This window comes from Brachypodium distachyon, chromosome 5 (genome assembly GCF_000005505.3).
Source record: "Brachypodium distachyon strain Bd21 chromosome 5, Brachypodium_distachyon_v3.0, whole genome shotgun sequence".
Lineage (NCBI taxonomy): Eukaryota > Viridiplantae > Streptophyta > Magnoliopsida > Poales > Poaceae > Brachypodium > Brachypodium distachyon.
Window position 1 is genome coordinate 22477354 of NC_016135.3, and position 27431 is coordinate 22504784.

General features: G+C 45.7%; 5 protein-coding genes across 5 annotated transcripts; 1 reads left to right on the plus strand and 4 right to left on the minus strand.

Moving 5' to 3' along the window:
- Positions 1 to 83: 83 nt before the first annotated feature.
- Positions 84 to 3577, minus strand: LOC100846072 (probable helicase MAGATAMA 3; the record flags this gene model as incomplete). Its single annotated transcript, XM_024456072.1, has 5 exons — positions 84 to 897; positions 1420 to 1627; positions 1719 to 1968; positions 2432 to 2759; positions 3422 to 3577. Coding segments are annotated over 5 exons (1089 nt in total), but the record flags the coding sequence as incomplete, so codon positions are not given.
- Positions 3578 to 4363: 786 nt separating this feature from the next.
- LOC112269316 lies at positions 4364 to 5944 on the minus strand. Its single transcript, XM_024455807.1, has 2 exons — positions 5504 to 5944; positions 4364 to 4786 (listed from the first exon to the last, which is right to left on the minus strand). Exons 1-2 carry the CDS (start codon positions 5577 to 5579, stop codon positions 4374 to 4376), a joined length of 489 nt encoding a protein of 162 aa, XP_024311575.1. The 5' UTR covers positions 5580 to 5944; the 3' UTR covers positions 4364 to 4373.
- A 2871-nt stretch (positions 5945 to 8815) lies between these two features.
- Positions 8816 to 14452, minus strand: LOC100846377 (helicase SEN1). Its single transcript, XM_024455806.1, has 6 exons — positions 14281 to 14452; positions 13656 to 14165; positions 12381 to 13568; positions 11846 to 12161; positions 11483 to 11737; positions 8816 to 9006 (listed from the first exon to the last, which is right to left on the minus strand). The coding sequence occupies exons 1-6, from the start codon at positions 14308 to 14310 to the stop codon at positions 8969 to 8971; spliced, it is 2337 nt and encodes a 778-aa protein (XP_024311574.1). The 5' UTR covers positions 14311 to 14452; the 3' UTR covers positions 8816 to 8968.
- Positions 14453 to 16792: 2340 nt separating this feature from the next.
- Positions 16793 to 19149, plus strand: LOC100840486 (pentatricopeptide repeat-containing protein At5g13770, chloroplastic). Its single transcript, XM_003580335.4, has one exon. It carries the CDS (start codon positions 16889 to 16891, stop codon positions 18725 to 18727), a length of 1839 nt encoding a protein of 612 aa, XP_003580383.1. The 5' UTR covers positions 16793 to 16888; the 3' UTR covers positions 18728 to 19149.
- Positions 19150 to 21009: 1860 nt separating this feature from the next.
- Positions 21010 to 22305, minus strand: LOC100846683. Its single transcript, XM_003581518.4, has 2 exons — positions 21732 to 22305; positions 21010 to 21606 (listed from the first exon to the last, which is right to left on the minus strand). The coding sequence occupies exons 1-2, from the start codon at positions 21962 to 21964 to the stop codon at positions 21264 to 21266; spliced, it is 576 nt and encodes a 191-aa protein (XP_003581566.1). The 5' UTR covers positions 21965 to 22305; the 3' UTR covers positions 21010 to 21263.
- Positions 22306 to 27431: the final 5126 nt, after the last annotated feature.

The window sequence follows — 27431 nt, forward strand, 5'->3', positions numbered from 1 at the left end:
TTCCCAGCAATCGCGCGATCCTGTACCACTGCGTCAACATCTACATGTCTACTCCAGCTACCAGCAGGACTCCAATGCCCGCGTGGATGATGTGAGTACAATACATTCAGTACGAGTAACAGTCATGGATTACAACAGGTTTGATGTGCCACAGCCATCGATCATAGCATCGTACGTACAAAAATCGGATCAGAAAAGATCGTACGTAAGGTAATTCCGAATAATAAACTGATGTACTACCACACAATTGGCAGCAGCACACACGAGCACGACCAACGACAGGATGAACCTGCCGACAATTTTTTTCTTTTCCGTCCAGCCCAGAATAGTAGCACTGTACTCCATCGATGCAGTATTCACTTCAAACCTCAGAAATCGCCAACAATGCAGTGCAAGCACTAGCGTTTCATCAAAAACAGTTTGGACAACCAAACTCAAAAACATCCCCAAAGTTGACTAACCTTTGGGGATGCACCCCATTGATGGAGTGCCAACGACCTGGACCAGCCCAACGCTTCATCAAGGCAAGATGGGCTAACGTAGAGATTGTATAGATGCAAAATTGCATAGAGATGCAAAATTGCATGCAAGGAGTATAACAGAGCATGGTTTGGCCTACGAGCTTGTATAGGATGAAGTCATTCTGCTGCCTATGTTGCAGATGTAGGCATTCAGAAATAGACAATGACCTTAACTCATCTCCAAAAAGAGCTTAGCTTAAGAGTGAAGAATCTTCAGTGGAGTTTAAGATTACTTAGTGATATCCTCTGCTATATCCTTTGGGCAATGCAGCTCAGAACCAGAAATGGTATCCCTTGATTGGGCCCCAACATCAGATGAAAGACATTTCATAGAAGAGTGGTGACCTTTCAGATCCTTTCGAGATGGTGCCTGAACCTAAATGGACACAAAAATTATGAGTTATGACAAATTTCAACCAACACTTTCAAATATCATAATCACCTCATGTATTTCAATGATAAGAATTACAATCGAAGTAATATTTCGTAAAAAAAAATCCCACCAAATTATTGACCGTAAGCAATAGTACCAACTGGATAGTTGGACTAATCGTTCAGTCATTTTATCACAGCCTGCATTCTCTTGCTAACTTTCCAAATTTGAGCAAAAGGGAAACAGATTCCCCACTAGTGAAATAGCTTTCTTCTGTAACATTGAGTTTTCATGATTCCATAGCATACTATATATATTGACCAGTGTAGATACCATATCGATTTTTAGGGCCATTTACACAAGTCTACAACGTGTTCCTAATAATCTATTTAGCAACATGTCTTTCATTTTTCAGAAACAAGCACATTCATGTATAAATGCATCACCCAGCAAGTAGAACACGAGAAATGGTCTAAAACTAATTCTGGCAGTAGTGAAAAGGGTCCAGCAAGTGAATACACAAACCCTGTTCTTTGTAACTTTTAAAGGTCTGTCCCTTTTGTCTTCAACTTTGGTGAGCTCACAAACATGCTTAGTAATCACACGAGAAATAGCCCCATCTTTATTTGCATTGAAGAAACACTGCTGATCCTTTGCATTGCGAACTAGATCTGCCCAGATAGAACCACTGCTAGATAAGGTGGATGCATTTCCCAAAATCCAAAGGCAATGTCTGTAATTAAAATAAAATAAGTAAAGCGCCAAGGTGATAAGAGAAAAGTAATAAATTACAAAAGGAACACAAGACCGGTAATGTAAGATACCTCGCTCTTGTCAAAGATACATTTGTGCGCTGTCGATTTGAAAGAAACCCTACCAGCCCAGCAGAGTTGGACCTGACAGTTGATAAAATGATGATGTCTTCTTCACCACCTTGAAATCCATCAACAGAATTAATTTTTACTGCAAGCGGCTCAAACTTCATTCTCCTCATTTTTTCTTGAATTGCTACAACTTGAGCGGTGTATGGGCTTATGACCCCAACTGTGATCTTCTTTGCAGCTTTAGAACAAGCTGCACAGGAGAAATATTTACAGTAAGATGTGCTATCCATGCTATAAAAATCAAAAGAATAGAACATAATTTTTTTCTCAGAATCATAGACATTCATTTTGATGTATTGTTGCTGATGTGTGCTAAACTATACTGGCAACCTTCATAACAAGAATAAAACAACCTTAAACATAATAAACTAGTTGGACCATATTGAAATATGCATTGCTCATTTCTGTACAAAAAAATCTAAACAGGTGCTTGAAACCTATATTATTGCCTGCTTTGTTAATAAAAAAACTCTGTTTTACGTTCTGTCTTTTCCATAAAGCTAGTAAACCTATTCAAACATCAATCAAAGTCTAGCTGAAGCTACAAAGAAATGGTACATAAACTCTTGCGACCACATATGGCCAAAAAAATTTATAAAATTTTAAAATTTCACAGGAAATTAAATAGTACAGCATGACACTAGAACGCATGCCTCTCTGGAGATTTCGCAGTATTTCCTGGACGACGGTAACTTCAATCATGTTCTTCCTGCTGTGACCAAGTTCGTCGAAATCCTCCCAACCATCTTCAATGTTGATGAAAGAGTATGGACCAAACATAGAACCTGGAAGATACTTCTTCTGATGTTCTTTTTGCATGACATTATGGGCATCTAAGAGTATCCCATCATAAAATCTGGTGTTTGGAAAAATGCTTATGGATGGATGCATTCTGTATTGCACATTAAGCAGATGCTTTTCATGTCCCAGAGAAATCAACCTCTCAAAGAGGCTTCTCCCGAATAATGCATCCTCACAAACCTACAGAGATTAAAAAATGAGATGAAATGACGCAAATGGAACCAAACAAATGGGAAAATATTTGATTGTCACACCCAAAAACTAGCCTTACTTAAAACTGTTGCTGGCAGTTGGCACTCATCACCAATAAGAATAGCATGTCTCAAGGCAGGCAAACGCAGAGGGATCAATGTTTCACATTCTTTCAACTGAGCAGCCTCATCAACAACAAGCAACTCTAGTTTGTTATTACTTGTTACTTTGGAAGAGCTAGAAACAGTGCAGAAAATTACGCTGGCACTGCTCATACAGAATTCTCGAATGGCATGTTTGGAGGATGTTATAGGAAGTTTCAAGCTACTTAATAACATCTTTAGGAGCTCGAGGCATTTAATTCTGGTTTTCCCAAGAGTTATCACTGTTTTGGAAAAAATTGGCTTGTTGGATTTCCTGGGAACATCTTTATACATGAAAATTTCCTTTATTTCAGCCCCAGTAGTTTTCCTCCGGAATGTGTTGAAATCTTCAAGCAGTTCGAGAAGTGAAATGATATTGGTGTAATTCACTTCCAAAATACTAGATTTTGGAACATGAAATAGTAACTCTTTGAAACAACTTCGAAGATCAGGATAAATAGCAGAAAATCTTTCCCTAGTGTAATACAAAAAGGAAAGTTTATCCACCTCCTTTTGGTCTTCAGAATATTGAAGGTACTGGGAATAACCATTGTCAAGAAAATCGGACAGGGAAGACAGGCAATGTCTCCATCCAGTCAATGGTGCAAAGCAAACAAGAAGCTTCTTACACGAGCATGCACGTAAATCTCTTTGAGGTCGCCTTCAACACACATGCGGTGTTTATTGCCAAACAACAGAACATCTCCTAAGCATCTTGTGTCCAAACAATTCTCTTTGGTCAACCTCAAGAAACGTGAAGCAACTTGTTTGACAGCAAGATTTGTCGGTGCACATGTAAGTATACCATGTTTCATTTTTCTCAATAACCACAAGAGCACACTGATTGTTTTGGTCTTTCCTGTGCCAGGAGGTCCCCAGATAAGGCTTAAATTGCTGCTGCTGCTGCTGATCATTGCTGAAATACAATTCAGGATGGCGTCATTCTGAGAATTGTTACGATCCATTGTGGACAATTTACTCCATATTTCCATGGTGTCGATTGAAGTAATACCCTTTGCGTGAAAATTTGCAACCTGGAAAAGCAGAAAATGAAACTAATCAAATTACAAGTTTCTTTACAGCTGTCCAAAACCCGGAGAGTATCTGTTCTGATTATGATGTGAACATAGCTGGATCATTTCCTATGCAATAAACGACATTCTTTCTTTCGCTGCAAATATTCTTTAAGAAAACAGGAACATTGATGGTAATTTCAAAATTAGTTTCTCCCTTTGTCAATACATAACCGTTTGATTTTCATCTGACAAAGCAACAAGCTTACAACCTCATCATAATTTATCAGTATCAATCAGATCGTACATACCCGCGGATAATGTACCACCTCCTGTATGAGATTTTGGTTTCTTCTGACTGTTGTGTAGTCAAGGCAGCGCCATATGCGGATGTATGATATGATATTCAGTAAATAGGCAGCAAAAGGTGGGCTCATTTTCCTATTTCAACTGGTCTCATCTGCGGCATCAATTTTGCCTGATGCTGTCATCACATACTTGGTTGGAGGTAAGTCGTCATCTTCATCGCCTCCATCAGTGATGAAAGCAATACGGTATGGCCTTCCATCGCGAGTAATATCAGATGTATTTTCTGGCATCACATCAAACAGGATAATGATATCGCCTGGATCATACCTTTCAGGTCTGTTACTAGACTTCGTATTCTTAGAATCAACCTCAAGAGCAAATTCATAACTTGCACTATTTTGTTTTTGATCGATCCATCCTATTTTGACAAAAGGCATGGTGGAAATGGTTTCCAAGCTGGACGACATCTCCGATCTCAACTCCTCCAACAATGGAGAAGTATAGGAATCCAAGTAGCTCTTGATATCAATGTGTGTGGTATCCTTTTCACCTGCATTGTGAAACCTCATGGTTAGATATCAATGATAGAAACTAATGGATATAAAAACGTGAAGTAGTGCAAAACTCCTGGTGATTGATAAAAATAGATTGCATCCATTTGTTACATTATTGCTTGGCTTCTTTGGTTCATGGTGATAGAGATGTATTGGATATGAATTTTAGCATATTTGCATTACTTTAAATGTAATGCTTCCATGATTGTTTCTAGAAAAAATGTAACATCCTTTCATGATCAGGTCACAAATGGGGAACGAGCTCCCCTCGACAATAACACTCAGTCAGCCGCACTATGAACATGCGCTCTTAAGGCAGAGGTATAAAGACAAAAAATTGGTCAGACTCGTCGCAAATTCTTCTTTATCTTCAACATAGCGTCAAACCCCTTACTATCTATTTTCAAAAGGATTAATCATTCGTAAAGTTTCTATATTTTAGGTCAAATTTGACTTAGATAGGACAAAAAGATACCAAGAAATACCATTTCTCCGAGCAGATCCTTACTAGAACAACTCAAGTACAATTGAAGTTAAATTATTGGGAGAACTACCGAAGTAGCTGAAAAGAAAACTGGAACGATCAAAATAGCTGATGTTCCGCACAGCATCTCGTACGTGAACTAGATTGAACAAACCGTACGGCCGTACAACACAATGGACACGCAAAGAACAGATCAAGAAAATCAATGGAGCAGCAGTGCAGCACAAACCTCGTGCTTGAATAGACCCTCGTTCATGACATCCTCTAGACTCCAAGACATCACCACGTCCACGAGGTTCGGCCATTCCTCAATGGCGCCCACCTTCCTCCCCGAACGAGGGCCCCTCTTCCGCCTGGTCATGCCTCCAATGCGCTACGCCTCGGAATCGACCTTGCTTGTCCCGAGCGACGAAGGAGGCGACAGCGGCGAACTGCAAGGCGGCCTCCCTCGCAGCGTTGGTGAGCCAAAAGGGGAAGGCCCGGTAAACCGGGGAAGCAGGACTGCAGGAGAGAGAGGGAAAACCGTGAAAGGAAGGGGAAACAAGAAGGGAAAGTGAAAATCAAATCGGCGCCCTTGCGGCCTTGCCCATCCTTCCTTCCTTCGGAAGCTTTTCTGTGCTTTGCCTACCGGGTCGGTGGTAGCCCTTGTAGGCTTGTACCGCGAGTCACGAGCCGCGATGACCATTGCGACTTTGGTCGCCGTCTCGCCGACTCCTTTCGGAAATATCTCCATCCGATTATCTGCAGCTGACCTAAGATTTTAAAAGTGGAGTAACAAACAGGATTTTCGATTTGAGAAATCACACATCTAGCCTTCGGGTGTTTTTTCCCATCAAATATTTTTAAAATTCAAAATAGAATATATTTTTAAACAAGGGTCTAAATTACGAGTCGTTTTCATATTTCAGTTTGTTGCAGCGAGAGCGAGGCCTTCGAAACCAAATTCTATGTTGATATTTTCCGGTTCGACGGCATTTTTATGTCTTGTGTTTGTCCTGTCTAATTTATCATAGTTTTTTTTTGCCTTGTATTGACTAACTATCTTGTGCCTCACGCGTTGTGTTTCGTAGTTGCCATGTCTTATAATATCCCATAATAATATATCATATCTTGTGTCTTCTATTAAATTGGCAACACTTATTATGGATCGGAGAGAGTATATCATAGCTTCTGTCTCGTGGATGACATGCTTAGACAGTCCCTTAATTATCCCATCCCGTGTTGGGCTGTGTCTTCTTTTCTTTATTAATCTCTAGTTGTGGCATGTAGTTGTATCACCTTAGACATGGCATCTAAGTATGAGCAACAAGGCATGACTATAATAATACTCTAGGCAGAACAAAAATGGGTGAAAATGGCACGCCTTTTGTTTTTCTTGTATAGTTCTTTTCAGTTTCTTTTCCTTTCTTCTTCGATTTTGCTTTTCTTTTGTTGATCCTTTTGGGTTTTGCTTGTACTCGTGCTTCTTGCGCTTTCTCCTTGATGATAATGAGACGTCGCTCGGCGTGTTCGAGAAAAAAATGGTAAAAAATCACATCAAAACATATTGATATGGGATATGACAAAAACCTTTAAGAATTTGGACACTGGGTTAAAAAATAACACCGATTGGATTTTCGATCTAAGAAAATAAGAAAAAAAACTCACTAGTCAAGTCACCGCATAGATGAGACTTAAGCACATCCACATATTCGAGACCCTAAGAGCAACTCCAGTCGCGCCCCCTAAAGGCCCCCCAAACGCCAAATGGGACGCCGGCGCCCAAAAACCCACCCAGCTTAGCCCCCTATTTCCAAAAATTAGTCGGTGCGCCCCAAGATTTTAGTCAGCGCCCCCAGGCCGCACCCAACTCTCGGGGGGGGGGGGGGGGGGGGGGGCGATCGAGGGCGCCGGTTGAAGCCGAAAAGCATGCGGGCCACACCCGTCGGCGAGATAATACAAACTTCCCTCCAAATTTTCGCCGACGCCCCCCTTTTCCCTCCACTTCCCCCTGCCTGGACGGCCAGTCCCACCATTTCCCCCATTCTCGCCGCCGACACCACCTCAAAGCGCCTCGCCGACGACACCACCGCCCCAAAAGACTATGCCGCCGAAGAGGTATGCAGCGCCTGGTTCCACGGCGGCCGGCAACGCAGCAGCGAAGAAAACGAAGGAGAAGGAGCGGCCGCTTGGGATGAGCACCGCCGACTGGGCGGCAGATTGTACCCGTTGCAGCGTCAAGAACGCCGCCCGCCGTGGTCGGGAGAGGAAGGCCAAGGAAAGAAAAGTCGACCTAGCCCGACAGATGGAGGCGTGAGAAGAAGAAGGCCGGTGACGGAGGCCAAGGCCCCAAATGGACCTCCAAGGAAGATGAGTGCCTCGCCAAAGCTTGGAATGTCGTGAGCATGGATCCCGTCACCGGCGCGAATTAAACCGGCAACACCTATTGAGGCGGGTGAAGACGGCGTATGATGAGCGCCGGGTCATCGATCGGGAGTTCGCGATGGTGACCCACGATCGCAACGAGTCCGGCTTGTCGCACCGATGGGGCATGATCCAACAAGCGTGCAACAAATGGCATGGCATTCAAGAAGAGGTGCGCCGGCGACCCGCAAGAGGCAGCAGCGCCCACGATGAGGTAAACCGGCGTATTTTTTCAACTTTTGTGTCGCCGATTTTACATTTGCCGCCCGGGGTCTTGTAGATGGCCGATGTGAAGGCGTGGAACGACGGCCAGCGCAGGCTTATTTTGGCCGAAGCGAGAACGCCGGCGTCGGTGCCCGCCACAGCAGCACCGCCCACACCTCTACTCTATCGGCGCCATCACCGCGCGAAACAGCAACTCCGGCCATTTCTATACCACTGGGCGGGCTCGGAAGTGCCATCAACGTCGGCAGCTGACGAAGGGGCCGAGTGATTTCACTTTTATTTAACTTGATGTTATTTTGATCGCCAAACTTGTGATGAACTTGGGCGATTTGGTGATTTGGACCGGCCTGTGAAATAGCGGCAAAACTTTGTTTGAATTGTATTTTTTGAGAACCGACGTTTGGAGGGTGCGGCTTGGTCACGACTGGGCCTGAAACAAAGAGGGGGGACGAGTGGAGATGCTCTAAGGGAAGAGGCACGCTGCGTTGATTTGGTTGGGGAAACATGCATGGCTAACGACTCACGAAGTTAGTGGTTTAATCGAGAGAGAAGTCAGGGGAAACATGCATGACTAAATGTCTCAATGAGATGCTAAGTTGAACACAGCACACAAACGAAGCACACAAAGTTGAAGCGATGGCAAACGTGGCACGTTCAAACAGGCTAAAGTTGCACCAGTTCAAGTTTCAACCCCAAAAAGGGACCCAAACAAAATATCACCACTGTGGCATTGTTCATGTTTCAAAATAAATAAAAATCACCACTGCTCCAGCCAACTAGTAACACAATTCAAGCGAGTTGCAGGGAACCCAGTGCATCGCAAATGTCGGCTTCACACCTCGGCAGCAGATACATGTCCAAAGCTGAAGCGGCCGCACCACGTCCACGACTGAACAAGTGAGCGCCGTCAGAAATGGACGGAGACGCGCTCGCGCCATCGTCCCAGTCGAAGAAGCACCGACGGTCCACGGCGTCTTGGACGCGCTCGCGCCATCGTCCCAGTCGAAGAAGCACCGACGGTCCACGGCGTCTTGGACCAGCTCTCCCCAGGTCGAACCGCTGCCGCTCAGGGTCGTCGCGTTGCCCAGGATCCAGAGGCAGTGCCTGCAACCAGAATAGAAGCCAACGAGGCAACGTACATCAGGTCGAGATTGCCATGTAAGAAAACCAGGATGTTGGTGTTTTGAACTTTTGATCAAGAACTAGCATGGCGTTTGCGCGGGAAACATCTTAAGCCTCATTATTTTGTATTGCTATGCGGTTTACATTTAGGTCGTTAGAAAAACATGATTAATCAAACCCCATTGTACCTGGAAAAGCAGAATTAATCAATCACAACCCCTATAGATGTACAAAAAAAGTACATTGTGTCAAATTTATTTTGAATTTGAGAGAATCTTTTATATGTATGTGATTTTATATTGAACTCAAGAACTGAAGGTTAGATCGTTACTAATTGATTGTAGGTGATATTAGCTTAGTATTTGTAATTAAAATTCAGATACCCATCATTTGCTGGTCTTGACCTAACAGTTGATCACGCGTGATATACGTCTAAACAAAGTTCAAGTTCACATGCAGAATTGGTAGATCGGTTGTTCGTACAAATAGCCATGTGTATGCCAAAATGTATTTGGGGTTTTCGTGATAATAAATCATAATGCAAAATTAAAGTTCTACATGATTATTCTATATCGATACTAATTAAAGTATAGATCATTTGAGCTACTCGTTTGTTTTCTATGTACAATACTATAAGATCGTGTTTGGTTCTCTAGCAAGTCATTTAGTCATACATGATATTAGTTAGTAGCCAGGCTTAAAATTTAAGGCCAAGTTCCACGCAATCAATTTTTTAGCATTAATATACATACAATCTAAAACCACATAAAAATAAAATGTTGTGTCATATTCAAAACATGATATACTTCCGAACTTGTAGGTGTAGCGTGTTTAGTTTATTCTACGTTTCTCAATGTAAGATTTTTTTAGCTCTGACTATATAGATGCATTCTGCGAACTTTACTTGAGTATATATGTGTAGTGCGGTCTACTAATTTTGCGTTTCTAACAATCAACCATGCTTGTGTTATAGCACATACAAATGACACATATGCATATCATTTATTCGTTGGCTTTTGAATTAATACAACTATAAATATATATATCTCTGTGAGTCAAATATTATAAATGTACAAAGATGTTTCCCGATCGATTATGTGGGACCCACTAATAACTCATCCCTACAATGATAAATAATATGACGGGTGGAGCTAAGTTTACTACTTAATATCCCCATGATTATTGAAAAAACAACGAGAAATAAACTTGAGAGGTCGTAAATGTTGATCGTCTAACAGAGCTAACACTAACCGCAACATATATGACCTAGGCCCTAGACCAATTTGGTGTCTCATTTAATATTGACTTAACACTAACTGCAGGTGGTCTTAATCCCCTCATAGAATTTGATGGTTTTGTTTAATATATGTCCTCTCTACTTGAGTGTATAACTATATATGTGTAGTGTGGTCCACTAATTTTGCGTTTCTAACAATCAACATGCTTGTGGTCTGGGATGCAAATTTTGTTTCCATACTGGTCTAATAGCACAAATAAATGACACACGCGTGCTTATCATTTAATTGTTGGGCTTTTGAAATAATCCAACAATACATATGTATATATCTATGCGAGTCGAAATATTATAGATATATAAAGATATTTCCTGAGTAATGTTCCCACAATTATTGAAGAAACAACGGAAAATAGACCTAAGAGGTCGTAAATGTTGATCGTATAAAACTAACTGCAACATATATGACCTAGGCCCTGGACCAATATTATGTCTCATTTAATATTGACTTAACACTAACCACATCATATTGCTCATGCCTTCGTACATGACTTGGTGTCCGACGATCTTGCTCGGCCCATTCAGTAATGGAAATCATTTTCCGGCTCAAAGAAAAAACGCATCATATTAGTTCTAGATGGTCTTCATCCCTTCTTAGAATTTAATGGTTTTCTTTAATACATGTCGTCCCGGACTCGGTTTCACCCATTTTTTATACTTTATCCGTTTCGTATTAAGTGACTAAAATTTGCCTAAAATATGAACGTATGTATACCTAGAAAGCGTCTAGAGACACGTAATATTTTGTCACATAATAACACGTAATATTTTGTCAGTTAATATGGGACGGAGAGAGTGAGTCATTTAATATGAGACGGAGTTAGTAATATTTTTGGACCTGGATTCGTTTTTCTTTGAGAGGCCACCACGTCACATGTTTTTTACTGACGTGTTGCACTTTTTTTAAATCAAAGGTCAAAGCTAACGGCCTAACATACCATGCATGTGTTGGGCTGGGTTGGACTCCGCTGGTCATCCGCGAGGACTCCAGGCGCGGCCTGGCCGTGATGCGCGTGGTCATTCGCAATCAACCTCATCTGATTCGGTTTTTTTTAAATAATTTTGATGATGTGGATCAACGTGGTGACTTTTCTCGGTACCCCTCATATTGCTTGTAGTATATAATAGATAGATAAATTCAAGATCCTGGGTGTACGTTGGTACCTTGCTCTCTCGTCAAGGCGACGTTGGCGCGTCGCCGGTTGGACAGGAAGCCGATGGATCCTGTCCCGTTGGACCTCACAGTGGACAGGATGATCACATCTTCCTCGCTGCCTTGAAATCCATCGACAGAGTTTACACGCAGAACCAGGGGACGCATTGCGTTCACGTCTCCGATCTTCCCCTGAATCGCCTCGACCTGCGATGCGTACGGGCATATGATGCCAACACTGACCCCTTTTCCCGTGGCGATACAAGCTGGATTTTGTACATAAATCACATGACAGGAGTTGTAATTGACAGAGAAAAAAGACATTGAAATATTGGTTCAGGACTTCAGGCCATGCATATGCAAGTTATACGCACCTTGTTTGAGGCTCTGCAGTATCTCCAGGATGGCGGCTACCTCGGCCATATTCCTCTTGCTGCGGCCGCGATCTTCGCTGCTGTCGATGTTGATAAACGTGTACGGCCCAAACATTGCGCCTGGAAGGTAACCACGCTCGTGCCCGCTCTGCGTGACATTCGGACCATCCAGGATTTTCTTGTCGTAGAAACTGAAGTTGGGGAAGATGCTGATGGAAGGGTGCATCCTGTACTGCATGTTCAGGAGGTGCTTCTTGTGTCCCAGCAAACTCAATCTTTCGAACAGGCTCCTACCCAGCAACGCACTGTTTGAAACCTGCAACAGATAAGATGATTCAGGTTTGTACAGAAAGCATAAACAAAGTACTACTGCTATTTCCCTGGTTTTGCAAAGAGAGAGCATCTATTGCTATGCTCAGCACATGCCAAATGTGCACATGTGCAATTCAAAAGAAAATTACTAAAAAAAAATCGAAAGGAAGTGCTACCAGTTAAGTTCTGAAGAAAGCATTTCAAAGGAAAATTGGAACTGGACCTCGCTTTTAATGGTTGCCGGCAACTGGCACTCTTCACCAATAAGAACAACATGCTTCAGTCCGGAGACTTGCAAAGGGATGAGGGATTCACATTCCTTCAATTGTGCAGCCTCGTCGATGAGAAGCAAATCCATCTTCTGGTCGTTCAGTTTAGCCGAGCCACACACGGTGCAGAAAACAAGGGAGGCATTTCGAACACAAAACTTCTTGATAGTGCCAGACTGGCGTGTGGGAGGGAGCTTCAGATCTCGCATCAGAGTCCTTGTGACACTTAGAATTGCCGCCATGTTTTGCCTCAAGGTGTGAACAATCTCTGAATAGGCCACGGCACCGCCCGCTGCACCATTGCATTTCTCTCCCGTTGGCAAGACGAAGAAAACGGCCAGTACCACTTCATTCCCAACTCTCTTCCCGCCAAGCAGCTTGCCGAAATCTTGGAGCATCTTATTGAGCGAAGCAATGTTGTTGCAGTTCTTCTCCAGGATGCAATCTCTAGGGACATGAGACGTGATTGTTCTGAAGCACCCGCTAAGCTTCTGGGAGATGTCGTGGAACCTTGACCTGACGAAGGACGTCTCGAGTAATTTCGGGACATCTTTTTGCTCGCATTCCATTGCTTGCTGCAGATACTGGTGTCGCAGGGATCTTGGATCGCCCAGAAAAACTTCCAGCGAACGCAAACATTCCTTCCAGCCCGTCAGGGGCGAGAAGCACTTGCTTAGCCGCTTTACGCGGGTGTCGAGGAAGATCTCGTTTAGGTCCTTGTCAATGGGCATGCGTTGCTTGTTGCCGAACAGCAGCAGATCGCCGTGGCACCCTCCGCCGGCATCATGCTTCTTCCTCAGCGACAGGAGGCGAGACGCGACCTGGCAGATGGCGGTGTTCGTCGGCGCGCACGTCAGGACACGGCGTTCGCTGCCCTGGTTTTTCTTCGTCGTCGTCGTCATGAGCAGCAGCAGCAGCAGCAGCACGCTGATGGTCTTGGTTTTGCCCGTGCCGGGCGGCCCCCAGATCAGGCTAAACTTGCTGCCGGTCGCGCCGCTGCTGCACTGCACCGCCGAGACGCAGCTCAGTATGGCGCCGGCCTGCGAGTCGTTGAGCCCGAACGCGGCCAGCCTGCCGGACAGCAGCGCGTCGCAGGTGCCGCTGGTGTCGAGGCGAGGCCGCGCTCCCGTCAGGTAAGGGCTCTGCCGATTGAGAGCACGCGTAATAGTCAGATGAGAAATTCAAAGGAACGAACGCCTAATGCATGCGGCGATCTAGACCAAGCTTACCTGCATGGTGTCGTCGCCGGCGACGACCTTGACGAGGGCCGCATTTCTCTCGACGGCAGCTTCGTGGTTGAGGCACCGCCAGATGCGCGCGTAGGGGATGAAACTGAGCAAGCTAACAAAGGAAGTGTAGCAGCTTACATCTTCTATCCTCTTGGACGCTCTGATCACAAAGCTACGAGTGTTGATGACACGCTTGACGTGAGCGAGGCAGTACGGGCGTCCGTCGCTGGCCGGTTCTGACGGCCGAAGCGGCATGGCCGCCGAGAGCACGAGAATGTCGCTGATGCACGGGGAAGAACCGATGCCGGCGATGGTCACGCGGTATAACGGGGCGCTCCTGGCGCCCTTGGTCATGGGAGCCAGCGACTGTATCCGGATGGACTTGGAGCAATTGGCCTGCTGCGTGTCCAAGCTGGAGCTCATCTCTGCCCGGATTTCCTCCAGCAGCGGGATCCTGAATGAATCCAGGTAGCTCCTCAGACCGAAGGACCTGTCAGGTATCGTGCTCACCTGCAGATCGAGGGAGCAAGCATACACACCAGCAATGCGGTACGTCAAGCACTCTGCATCCTGACCGGATTCAACTTGAAAAAAAGGGTCAAGATGCAGGTGGATGTCTAATTACCTTGTCCCTGAAGAGGTCCTGGGACGGCATCCTGGAGGGACCAAGAAAATATGAGGTTGACGAGCTCGTCGTCGATGTCCTGGCCGTTCACCTTCCTCGCTCCACCTTTCCTCCCCATCTCCGCGCTCGGCTAGACCTTATCGAGACACGAGACTGAGGTGGGCTCAGGTCACCGCGGTCGCTTGCCTCTCTAGCCACTACCGTGCGTGCCTGGAGTATAGTATATGTTTACTAGTGCTCGGGCACTTTACTTAGCATTGATCATGATGCATGCTTCGCTGTGCAGCCGCCAATTGCATCGGCCTACCCAAGACCAAGATACTGCGCGGCACGCGTGTGATGAACGAGGCGGCAGTCTGCAGCTGCTGGGCGCCTGGGCTCCCGCTCTCGATTGCTTTTCCGGTTTTCCGATAGAAAAATAAGAAAATTTAAACAAGTGCCAAGGTCAGCACTCCTTGCGGGACCGGCAGAGGCAGAGCTAGCGCCGGAATCGAACTGTTTGGTCCGAAACGATCTCTGGAGTGATCTCGTGCGCCTACAGGATCACGCTTCCAGGCCCAAGGCCCAACAGCCAAGCTAGGGAAACAGAACAGATAGATAAACCATTGATAAAAAAAAAGTAGGACCAGCCGTTGGAATCGAACAGATCGCATCGCTGGAGGAAAAAAAAAACAGTCGGACGCTTCTCTTCGTTTTCTAGGGCACGCGCGGCTCCAGAGCTTGCAATTCGCCGCGGGAGTGCGCCGGAGCTCCGGCAGGAAGGTGCCCCTACCCGCGATAAATCCGTCGGCCGCACCGGACTTGTTGCACACACAAAGTACATACTGCCACTGCATGCCACCGCTAAAAAAAAAACTTCCACTGCACGCCCATGATCACACAAAACTGCTGCATTCTCACTAGTTACTTAGTACTACCTCCCCAGCTCACATGCTCTCTTTACTAAAAAGAAATAGTGAATAAAATGGGTTTAACGAGTTCAAATAATCCCAAACGAACATGTCAATCGAATATTTTAGAATTGGCTATGTATCTAAATTTTCATAGAAAAATGAACTGATTTGTATCCGCGTAAAAACAACAAGAACGAGGGAGCTTAAAAAACCCTTGATTTGGTTTTTTGTACACATATTGAAACGAAATTACAGTCTACATGTAATTCTCGGTCATAGCATGCGTGGTCTTTTTCAAACTATTTGACCCTATGCGAAAATGTTTTTGTGTTCGAGAAGCATGTGGTCCCTAGATAACTTTGCACTATCACGAATTTTTATAACCATAAGTTGATAAAGTCACACAATTTTTTTAAGCAGCCGATAAAATTTTAATTCTATGTGGACTATGTTGTGCATTACAAGAACCCGAGTTGCAGAAAGAAAATGGTGTAGAAAATGTGCAACGGCTCTACAACATGCTTCTACAACTACAATTTCCCATAATTCCAAAATACATAACTATCCAATTTCTGTTAGATATAAAACCACCGCTCCTCTTGCAAACTAAGATACATGATACTCTGTTTCCACGGTTACATGACAGACGACATATATGTATGAGTGATTGAATTACAGAAATTACATTCATAAGCAAACCAAAAGGTATGGTATGAGGATAATGCACATCTAGCAAACTTACAGGCCATGTTTTCTTTTTTTGGAAACTTACAGGCGATATACAACCAAATTGGATAGCTGCACATTACATATTTATGTGCAACTTTACTAGTGTAAAAAAAATGCATATCTACCTCTACATTTTGAAAAATAAGCAGCATAAAATATTTTCAACTCTAAGTCTTATATCGTGTACAAGTTGGTCAAGTCACTAGAGAAATAGCGATGCATCCTGTTGCCCCTCCCCCCCCCCCTCCCCCTCTGAAAGTATAGTACCTCTTCTCTCGAAGGATGTAATCATTATCGCTATCTGTGAGTAAAAATCTTCTGTGTGCTAGCCTTCAGGGTGAAATAAATTCTGGGTATTGGTCAACTTAAATTTCAGATTCCATCGATACTTTAGAACATTTAATCCCATGGACTGAACCCTGAACAGGACAGACCGTGAAATTGTGGGGAAAATGCATGTTTCCAATTTATCCGGCTGTTAGGGAGCCAGAACATTCGCAAATCTTGTGGCTCTAGAAACCGGTTGCAGTTTGTGATGTTTTCCTTGAAATGCAATCAATCACCACAAGTTCAATTTCGCCTTGGGAAATCTGTTGGTAGCTTTCATGATGTCTTGGACCCCAATTTCGCCTGCCAACACTTCAGAGCTGTAGCGTCACAAGTTAACCGGTGGCTGTCCAATGGCCTCGAGCTACGTGGAGCAAGCGCCTCCAGGAGCCAAAATGAGGCCGTGGTTTCCCTAGTTTCGCCCCCAAAATTTGAGCTTCTTTCACTTGCCGGGTAACTGCACCTCCACGTCATGGACGCCCTGGAATTTCTACGGAGAACTCACGTGGCCAGATCCCACCCGTCCGAAAAGGACATTTCCACGAGAAAGACGCAAGTGAAAAAAACGGCGACACGGAATCTCCTCCACTGCAGGATAAGGTGCCTTCGTCCTGAACAGAGAGAAGTTCCGCCATTCCCAACCTCCAGTTTGCATCGTGATGGCGGCCGCCAAATGCTACTCGGACTGGCCTCCTCTCCCTCCTCTCCATCCGTCGAGAAGAACACCGCCCAACACCTCCCTCTGCACGATCAAGCGGCAGCTCGCATCTTTCGTCCTGCACTGCTCCAGGTCGTGCGCTTCCCCTGTTCTCGAGCCCAAGAATTTCACCGATGAGCTCCAACCTTTGTCGTCTCCGGCGCCGGCGCCGGCACCGCCGCGGGTGTCCCCGCCTCCGGACGCCGCGAAGCTCGGTATCTCGAACAAGTTCATCCGCGGGCTCTGCGGCGACCGGCAGACCGAGCAGCTCGCGTTCGAGTGCTACAGGAGGGCGCTGCAGCAGCCGGAGTTCCGCCCGGACAAGAAGACGATGAACGTGCTGACCGTGCATCTGCTCAGGGCCAAGCAGTGGGGATCGCTGGAGCACCTGGTCGAGGATTTCGGGGCCTACGCGGTGCTCCCGGAGAGACGCACGTGCGCGCGGCTCGTGGCGAGCTGCGTCAGGGCGAGGAAGTTCGGCCTCGCCGACGCCTTGCTCGGGGTTCTCGAAGGCAAGAAGGGCGCGGCCGCCGCCGTGTGCTTCAGCTCCGCGATGCAGGCGTACAACAAGCTGCACATGTACCGGAGCACGGTGCTGCTGCACGAGCGGATGAAGGCGTCTTGCCTGTCGGTGAACGCCGAAGCCTACCGCGCCGTGATGGCGGCGTACGGGGCGCTGGGCGAGCCGGACACGGTGGCTTCCCTGTTCAAGCAGTACAGGTCCCGCAAATGGTACCCCTCTGAGAGCTGCCTCGAGGCATACGCCATCGCCTGCGATGCGCTGGGACGCGCAGGCAGAGCCGTGGACGCGCTCAAGTGCCTGCGAGAGATGGAGGCGGACGGCATCTCGCCGGATGCCGCGATATACTCTTCAGTCATCGGGTCTCTGGCAGACGCCCGTGAAATGGCGTCGTCACAAGACCTGTACCACGAAGCCTGGAGGAAAGAGATGCTGCGGGATCCGGACATGTTCTTGAAGGTGATCATCATGCAAGTCGAGGCCGGGCTACTGGAGGACACACTAGGAGTCTCCAAGGACATGAGGGAGATCGGCCTGAGGGTCACCGACTGCGTGATGTCCACGATCGTCAATGGCTTCGTGAAGAAAAGAGGCTTAAAACCAGCCATCAGAGCTTATGACAAGCTGATCGCCATGGGATGTGAGCCTGGCCAGGTCACCTACGCCTCGGCGATCAACGTGTACTGCCGGCTCGGCCGTAGCGACAGGGCGGAGGCCGTCTTTTCGGAGATGATCGACCGGGGATTCGACAAGTGTGTGGTCGCATATGGCAACATGATCTCCATGTACGGGCAGATCAGGAGAGCGTCCGACGCCACGAGGCTGCTGGCGCTGATGAAGCAGAAGGGATGCGAGCCCAATGTGTGGGTCTACAACTCCCTCCTAGACATGCGCGGCAAGCTCGGGGATTCCAGGCAGGCGGAGAAGATCTGGAAGGAGATGGTGCGGCGCAAGGTGCAACCTGACCGGATCAGCTACACGGCCATCATCGGCGCGTTCAACCGGTCGGGAGAGCTTGACCGCTGCATGAATTTCTACCAGGAGTTCAGGGAGACCGGAATGAAGGTCGACCAGACCATGGCGAGTCTCATGGTCGGGGTGTTCTGCAAGTCCAGCCGGTTCAACGAGCTCATCGAGCTGCTTAGAGACATGAAACTGCAAGGCATCAAGCTGGACAGGAGGCTGTACATGATCGTTCTGAACAGCCTCCGAGAAGCAGGGCTGGAGGTTCATGTGAAGTGGCTCCAGAATTATTTCAGTTCAGTGGAGGAGAAAACTTGATTTCACCACTCCTGGAGTTCCTGATACTCATCTTCAGCATCGGAGACGGAGAGCATAGAGAAAGGCAATGCTCTGCAAATTTGAAGCAAAATAGGTAAATATTTGGTTGCCTCTATGCCCATTGAAACTACATGCCTATGTTCTTCCATTCCGAACTTCCTCGAATGGCGGAAAATTGACACTGTAAATTGTATTGTTAGAAGATGCAAACCTTGTATCAACAGAATGGTCTGATTTGTCGGGTAAGGTGTATAGCTGAATAATTCTGCATTCATCTCAGAGTTGAGGATACTCTTGTACAGTTGTAATATAGCCCACTTTGGCAGATGTAAATTTGTATCTTCTGAACGTCTGAACATTCCACATCTGCTCACATTGGGCTTGTTATATTCTCTGGATTTGAATTGATTTGTGCAAGAGCAGTACTTTGAGTTAGTTATTATGCGCATACCGCTCACAAATAGATTGACACACACCGACCACGCGTACAGGGGAGTTTGATGTTTGTAGGTCCATTTTAAACTGCGAATGGCTATTTACTCCCTCAGTCCCATATTAACAGTCGCAATTTTGTCTAAATTTATATCTACACACTAAAACATGTTTAGATACATGGGAATTTAGAAAAAATTGTGGCACTTGATATGGGACATAGAGGGTAGAATTTTAGATGGTGATGGGTTGTGATTAGAACTACTGCCTAACAAGTATCTTTATTCCAGTACCTTGTCTCAGGTTTCTATGAAGGTTTCATATTCCCCTTTCTTGAAGGGGCTGACGGATGAGCCAGCTTTTCTTCCTGATGTAGCCTTTTCTGTTAAGAGCAGTGTGGGGTTTTGTTTTGGGGGGATACGTGGATTGGATCTACACATCTCAAACATCAATTTCACTCTTTGTTTCGAATTGCGCTTAATCGACATGCCTCGGTGACTGACATACTAGGCTTTGATCCTCCTTTTATTGAGTTCCGGAGAGAGATTATCGGCGCACGTTTAATAGCCTGGGAGGAATTATGTGCAATTCTTGATTCATTTCATCTTGTTGATCAACCTGATTCAGCTTCTTGGAAATTGTCGCCGTCCGGGAAATGTCCGGTGAAATCTCTTTATAGAGAGCTCATCAATTCGGAATGCCAGTTTCGTCATAAGATTATCTGGAAAGTTAAAATGCCATTTAAAATTTAAATCTTTGCTTCTTACTTTAGCCGGGGTGTTGTTCTGATGAAGGACAAATTGGTTAAAAAAAATTTAGAAGGATGCAAAAAATCTGCTTTATGAATCTATTCAACACTTGTTTTTTCAATGCCTTATGGCGCGTCTAGTTTGACGATGTCTTTGTGTCATTTAATTTACCCCCACCGTCTTAGTTGTTAATATGTTTGGACGTTGGCTTGGTGGGATCAGCAAGTCTTTTAAATCGCTTATCCGCGTAGGTTCTACGCGATTTTTTGGTTTATATGCAATTGCATAAATGATATTGTGTTTCACAACAGAAAATTTCAAAAAAAAAACAGGTTGTTCTCCAGACGTTCACATTGGTGAAAGGATTGGTGTGTACGATGGTATATGGGCACAGAGAATATACGCTTTAGCGACGCTCATCCCTTGTTCTTTCGCTTGGTAGCTGTAATGCTGCAAAAAGTTATTAGTGAGTTGTACGGGTCGCTTCAGGACAACGTCCCTCGCTTCGCTGCGTGGACTGCCGGAAGGGAAAGAAACAATGCATATAACAGGCAGGCGAGAGAAAATAGCATAGAACTCGTCGGCAAAAACAACTAATTATCTGGGAGACCAGGACGCCCGTGACCGACGATGTGTCATGCGCGGTGTAGGGTGTTGTCTTCATGGCATCCCAAACTCCCAATTGCTATGGCCGAGCGGATTGATGCCAACATGGTTCCCTTGCCACCGGTGCACGTCGCCGTATGCCGAATGCCAAGCTTGTCTGTGCGGGACGGCGCTTCGGTGACGTGCTGCCCGTGACTTCATAGTCACTGGCAGGTGGGCCCGGCCCCACGCGTCGATGAGGGCGCCTCCGTCTGCCAGTATCCCTGCCGGTGCCGGCCAAGGACACCAGCGCCTTCGCCAGTTCGACAGCCTTGTCCGCCCGCGCCCGTCCATGGTCGGCCTACAGAAAACCAACTTGCGACCGCGCGCCGTTGCTCCACGTTGTCGTTATCGGCTCCAGCGTGCCGCTGAACGAGGCGCCGGTGCCCGACCCACGTGTGTGCGTCATTGCGTGGAGCGCGCGTGTCCGGGATGGATTTACAGTCAAGTCAAACGTATTTAGAGATCAGAGTGATCTTTGATATGAAATCTGACAAGTATAATGCACTGGTGATGAAACTGAGCGCAACAGAACAGATCTGCACAACGTGTTTTTGCTCAGTTCTCTATTTACATAACGTTTCCCCCCCGGGTCATTGCCGTGTCAAAATCCACGGAACAACCGCACCCTACTCTTATCAGAGAGTTCAGAACACGCGACAAGCGACACTTCGACGGATGTGATCTGTGGCCTGTGGGTCAACAATCTTCTAAGCAAACAGCAGAGCTCCTCGCCCGGGCAACCCCTCTGCCCTCGCCGCCACCGGCCGGAGCGTCAGCCCGCTCGGCGCCGCCGCGCTGCCGCCGAGCAAGGAGATCCGTCCCCTGGACACCTTCTTGAATCCCGCGTTGGCGGCATTGCTGTTGTGGCAGCGGCGCGACGGCCGCGAGAAGCGCCTGCGGTGCGCGTCCTGCAGCCCGACCCCGCAGCTCCGCGACGTCTTGAGCCGCTTCTGCAGCGGCGGCTTGGCCAGGTCCTCGGCCAGGCCGCCCACCGCCGCGAGCGACGCAAACGACTGCGACTTGCCGTCGAAGAACTTGGACAGCCCCCTCCTGCACGCGTCAGAAAGAAACAACATACCATGTCAGATCACAACTACCGAGATCTGACAAATCTTTTATGAAGAAATACGGTGTTTGTGCGATCACAAGGGACACCAAGGTGACCGAGCACGTACTTGAGCGGGAGCTGCGACATGAGCGACGACATCTCGAAGTTGTCTGTCGATCCCGACGAGCTCGAGGTCGCGTCATCATCAAGCTCCTCCGACGAAGACGAAAAGGGATCCATCGCCGATGTCTCGGACTCCGACGGACACCCGATGTCCTCTTCCTCCTCTTCCAGCTGCTTCTCGCAGGCGGCCGCCCCCATCCTCCCGTCGCTCCGCGGGAACAAGACGAAGGCCTCCATCTCCCGATCTCCCGATCACACGAACGCAGCGCACGCACCAAACGATCGACGCAGCGCAACGACAGACTTGCAGCACCCAGCAGAACGGCGTGTGGAGAAGACAATGTGGGGAATGCGGGGTCTATAAAGGTAACGGGGGAGCAAGAGGATAAGAATGACGAGTCGTAGCCGGAGGGGAATGCGCGCGGGACGGGATAAAGAAGCCTGTTCGTAGGAGAAGAAAAATTATATGATATGATGATAAAATCCGGCGTGATGATTATCTGAGACTCGGTGGAGTGGGTTGATGAGGAAGAGGATAAGGCCTACACGTACGTATTTTCTTGCACGGCTTTGCGAGGTGCGACCGGTCTGTGTACTCTCTGTTCCCCTTCCCGCAAGCGTGTGCCGACCATCCCCGTCCAGCGGTCAGTGGAGCCGGGGACAGGGGTGATGGTGTATAACCTTGGCTACGTATTTTGACCGTCAGATCCTTATCTCATGGTCAACGGCTCAGATCGGAGATCCGGTCGAATCGGAAGAAAATGGTACAGCGACTGGTTATCTGTTGACAATGCTTCAATGCTCGGATTGTATCTTCGTAATATACCAAGTGTAGAGATAAAAGTCGCTCGTGCCATCGGGTGATAATCTTCAGTAAGTTATCGTTGTTGAATAGGCTTATTCGAGTTTTGCTTCGAAATAAGTACGACAAGATCATGAAAAAAAATTCAATTAGTCATGATAAAACAGTCAAAAAAGATTGAGCAAGCTAGATTTCTACCAAAATAAACATAAAACAATGAAAAGAAAACTCATGGATCCAACAATTACTTCAGCTTTCTTATCATTGCTAACCAGGAACACCATTTTTTTTGCGCAAAACTCTTCGTTTAGTATTTATATCTATACTAACCGAAATGCTCGTGCGTTGCAACGGGACAAAAAAAATAAAAAATTGTACACTTGAAAATATGCATTTTCTGATAGATCTCACATATCAATGGTACATTTTTTTTCCTTTTCTTCCTCTCGTCACACCACCTCCGCCGACTTGTCTCGTGTGGTATAAATACAATGTTACAAACATATTTTTGCGAAGGCTCAAACATCAATTGCATTCAGATTTTTGTACATTATATATTCCTAATTCAAGCAATACGAAAAGTAATCAACCTGCACTGCCTCTCAGTCCTACCCGCAGGAGTATCACTTGATCTGGACCAGTACAGCATGTTAAATTGAGGTTTATTAATTTCAACACGATTAACTCAATTCTTGGATACAGCAAAAAAAACACAAAGTTCAAAAGCTATTTTCAGGAGAGATGAAATTGGCATTTGTAAACTCGTGCATAACTGATCACCTCCATCACCGGTGCAGACGTGCGCGTGCCTGCAGCATCCGCATGAGGACGGCCTCCTCGGCGGCGGCCTGTGCCCTAGCCTCAAACTGGCAGCTGGCGACGGCGTCCATGACCTGACGTGGCAATCTGCGGCTCGGGCAGACGAAGTTTCCGACTGTCGACGAGACGGGGGCTGGCCAGTAGTATGTACTCGGCAGCAGGTACTCGATCGAAAGCTCTAAAAAATATTTATAGATCGATAGATGGGTGGATATTTATAGATAGATGGGTGGATATTTATATTTAGCAGTTCATATTGTTATATGAAGCTTATGTATTCTTCCGTGGATGCCGTGAAGCTTATGTATTCTTCCGTGGATGCCAATGAGTGGGTTCCAGTCTAATTCGGTGCAGGTAACGGGCTAGACTGCTTAGTAGGTCTAATATACATGCAATCTTGGGGGACCCACAATTTTTTGGGAAGTTTGACAGACGACGAAGAGAACGGTTCGTATTTTTTAGATTGGTATAGACTACGTATCTCACATCACCATCAACCTGGCAAGATTTCATGTAGCGAAACTAAAAATATGTAATAGTTGTGTTCGTGTCTCGCAATTCTAGAAGGACCGACCTACCAGTCAATATCTTGGCCTTCGGCGAGACAATTAATACCATAACAATAGAATTTTTCATTTCCATGAGGCTGATGAACACATCATTGAAACCAAAGAAACAAGGTTTGGCTCTTAGTCTAAGTTTGTAGGTTTAAGTGTCAAACATACTCGTGAACGGAGCCTAACTCAGGTGGCTTGGTTCCTTGTGGTGGAACCAGCCCATCCAGGTTCAAGTCCTAGACTTGACATACGGGTGTCACATTTCCCTGGATTATTTCAGGATTTAACCGGCGTTATTCTTTCAGTGGTAGGCTGGCTCAGTCTTTCGAAGGTGCTCATAGGAGTAGGGTGTGGGGTGAGCTCAGTCTTTCGAAGGTGCTCATAGGGGTAGGGTGTGCGTGTGTGCATTCGTAGGGATAAGTGTATGCGCGTGTTGTGAGCCTCTGCGTTTGTACCGTATTCCTCAAAAAAAATTGTCAAACATACTCAAACGTTTTTGTCAAGTTCTCAAAGTCAATTTTGATTTTACTAAATCTCCACACTTATTATGTATCGGAGAGGGAGCATCATTTCGTAATTAGCTATAAAAGTTATATTTTTGCCTCCTCAAACGTTTTTGTCAAGTTCCGCCACTAGTCACGGTGTTGGGTCGGCATGTAAAAACGAACTCCAGAACTTTGAGTTCTGTGTATGATAATTTTGCCAAATTTGTAGCTTTAGAGAATATGGGCAGTGAACTGAGCTACCTCAGGTGGTCTGGTTCTGGCTCTAAAAAAATGGTCTGGTTCCTTGTGGTGCAACCAACCTACCCAAAATTCAAGTTCTAGACTTGACATGGGTGTCACATTTTCCTGAATTATTTCAGGATTTAACCGACGGTATTCTTTTAGTGGTAGGTGACGTACTCGTCAACAGCAAGGTGCCTGCAGTGATTTCGTCAATCTCTCAAAATCTGTCGACCCAATCTTTCGGAGGTGGTCATAGGGATAGAGTGTTCGTTCATAGGGATGAGTGTACGCGTGTGTTATGTGCATTTGCATTTGTACTATGTTTATCCAAAAAAGAATATGGGCAGATAGGCGGATCCATAAATCATTGCAGCGAGTGCAAAACAAGCATGATCCCGAAGGGCCTAAGGCCGAAAAATTCATTAAGATGGAAAATGTAGAAGGGAAACAAGCCTGTTTTTCTTCGTGGAATTTATTCATAATTATCGATACGTGTGGCAATAAGGTCAACAACGCTTAACAAAAAATAAGGTCAAACTGCGGAGGCAATAAAAATGAGAAGAAAATAGAGGAAAGGCGTTGGGTGCGCCAGATCAGACGAGTATTCGACTGTGACGACCAACTGCAATTACGTGGCTCAAGATTGTGCAGTTGTCCACGTCAAACTCCAGGCTGCTGATGTGGCTCTCGTGGCTACATGGTGCACCTCGTTCGTCTGGCCCGAAAAAGTGTACTGTGCACTAGACGGGCCTTGCGCCGACGCATGTTTTAAACCCTGATCAACATCAATAATTCAATATTAATCAATCATTATCTGATGCTAAGCTCCCATTTTTTAGATTAACTGAGCTCTTAATTAATGCTAATCATGTGTTTATCACTTAAATGAGTATATTTACATGCTTAGTGTAATTATTGCAGGATCTGTGCGTCTAGGCACAATTTCTTCATCTTGGAGGGGGAAAAGGAAGAAGACCAATTAAAGCATCAACCACAAGTCCCTAAAGGATCTACTTGAGCAGATATGAGATAACTTGAAGGGTTTACCTGCAAAAATTTCCAACCACTCCATCCTTTAGCAAAAAGGCAGCTTCCTGCCTGAGGGAGAGAGGGGGGGAGTCTCGGGAGAGAGGAAACCAGAAAAAGATAGGAAGAAGAGAGGAGAGAAGCTCCATTGTCATGGTGATGAAGACCTGAAGATCTACTTCTTCCCTGTCTATCTCCTGCTTCCCCTTCACCAGCAAATCGACGACGTGCTCTGGGGTTTCATCGGCGACCAGTCCAACTCTTCCCTGTCTAATCCTTGCTTCCTTGTTGTACGAAGTTCTAATCTGAAACCCTAGCTCTAATCTCTTCCCTTTCCTGCTAAACAGTGCTTAGATCAATGTTGTTGTTGCTTGTCTGTGATAATTGTTGCTCTAGTTCTTGTTTAAGTTGTTGAATTCAGTTTCCTTGCAGTAAATTGTTCTAGTTCAGTTTGTAGTAGCTGTGATGTTTAGATCTTGTTGTTTTCCCTCTAATCTATGCTCTTCCTTATCTAAAACAACTTGCTTCTTCCCTGTCTAGATAATTTGTTTGCTGAACTTCTCTGCTATACTTTAGTTTGTGTTAATTCTGCAATTTTATTATCCAAAAACAACTAAAAACAGAGGATCCAGTAGCTTTTAATGTTTATTTCAGTTCTGAAATCTGCAACAACTTTAAAATTGTGAGTCTAGCTTTGAGAATTAGTTGGAATTCGGAACTCACTCCCTGTGGAGAACACGACATAAACCTCAATATTTGCATCAATCAAATTGGCGCCGTTGCCGGGGAGTGATTTTGAGTGCCAACTTTAGTACCAGAGACTAGTCCTTTAACCTGTTTAATTTCTGTTGGTTAGGCTTATTTGGAAACTAACCCTTAATTAGTTTATTAGTTTTGTTTGTGTGCAGAGGAATTGTTTTTTTAAATGCAGGAAATTGTTGAATGCTCACAAGAAGTCAGAGGAGAAAGATTTTAGAAGGTTCAGATTGCAGGAAAACTCTCAGGCAGATCAGAGAGGAATTGAGGCAATCAATTAGCAGTAGTGCAGTATATACTGAAATTTCAGATAGTGCTTCCTTTGACAGTGAATCTGAACAAGAAATACCAAAGATGGGAGACACAACTCTAGTCAGAGATCTTTGGATACCAAATCATCAGAATGTTGCCGCTAATGTCTCACAGCCAGTTATTGAAGCAAACAATTTTGAGTTGAAGCCTTCACTTATCAGTATGGTGCAGCATTCTCAGTTCAGTGGCTCAGCTCTGAATGATCCACATGAGCATATCAGTTAGTTTTTGGAGTACTGTAATACAGTTAAGATGAATGGGGTACCTGCTGATGTCATCAAGCTTCAGCTATTCCCATTTTCATTGAGAGATGGTGCAAAACTGTGGCTCAATGCTCTGCCTGTCAGTCAAAAGAATAGTTGGGCAAATCTGATGCAAGCATTCTTTGAGAAGTACTACCCCCCAATGAAAGCAGCAGAGTATAGGGATAAGATAAATAATATTGTGGAGTTCAATGATGAGAGTTTGCATGATTCTTGGAATAGATATCAAACACTGCTTAGGCTGTGTCCTCACCATGGATTAGAAAGATGGCTGGTTCTGCAAACATTCGATAAGGGCTTATCTCCTAGTACCAGATCTTATGTTGATTCATCAGCTGGTGGAGGAGGAATTATGAACATCTAAATGAAGCCTTTACCTTGATTCAGAGCATGGCAACTCATGATATCCAGTGGGCAAGTGGGAGGTCAGTAGTTCCTCAG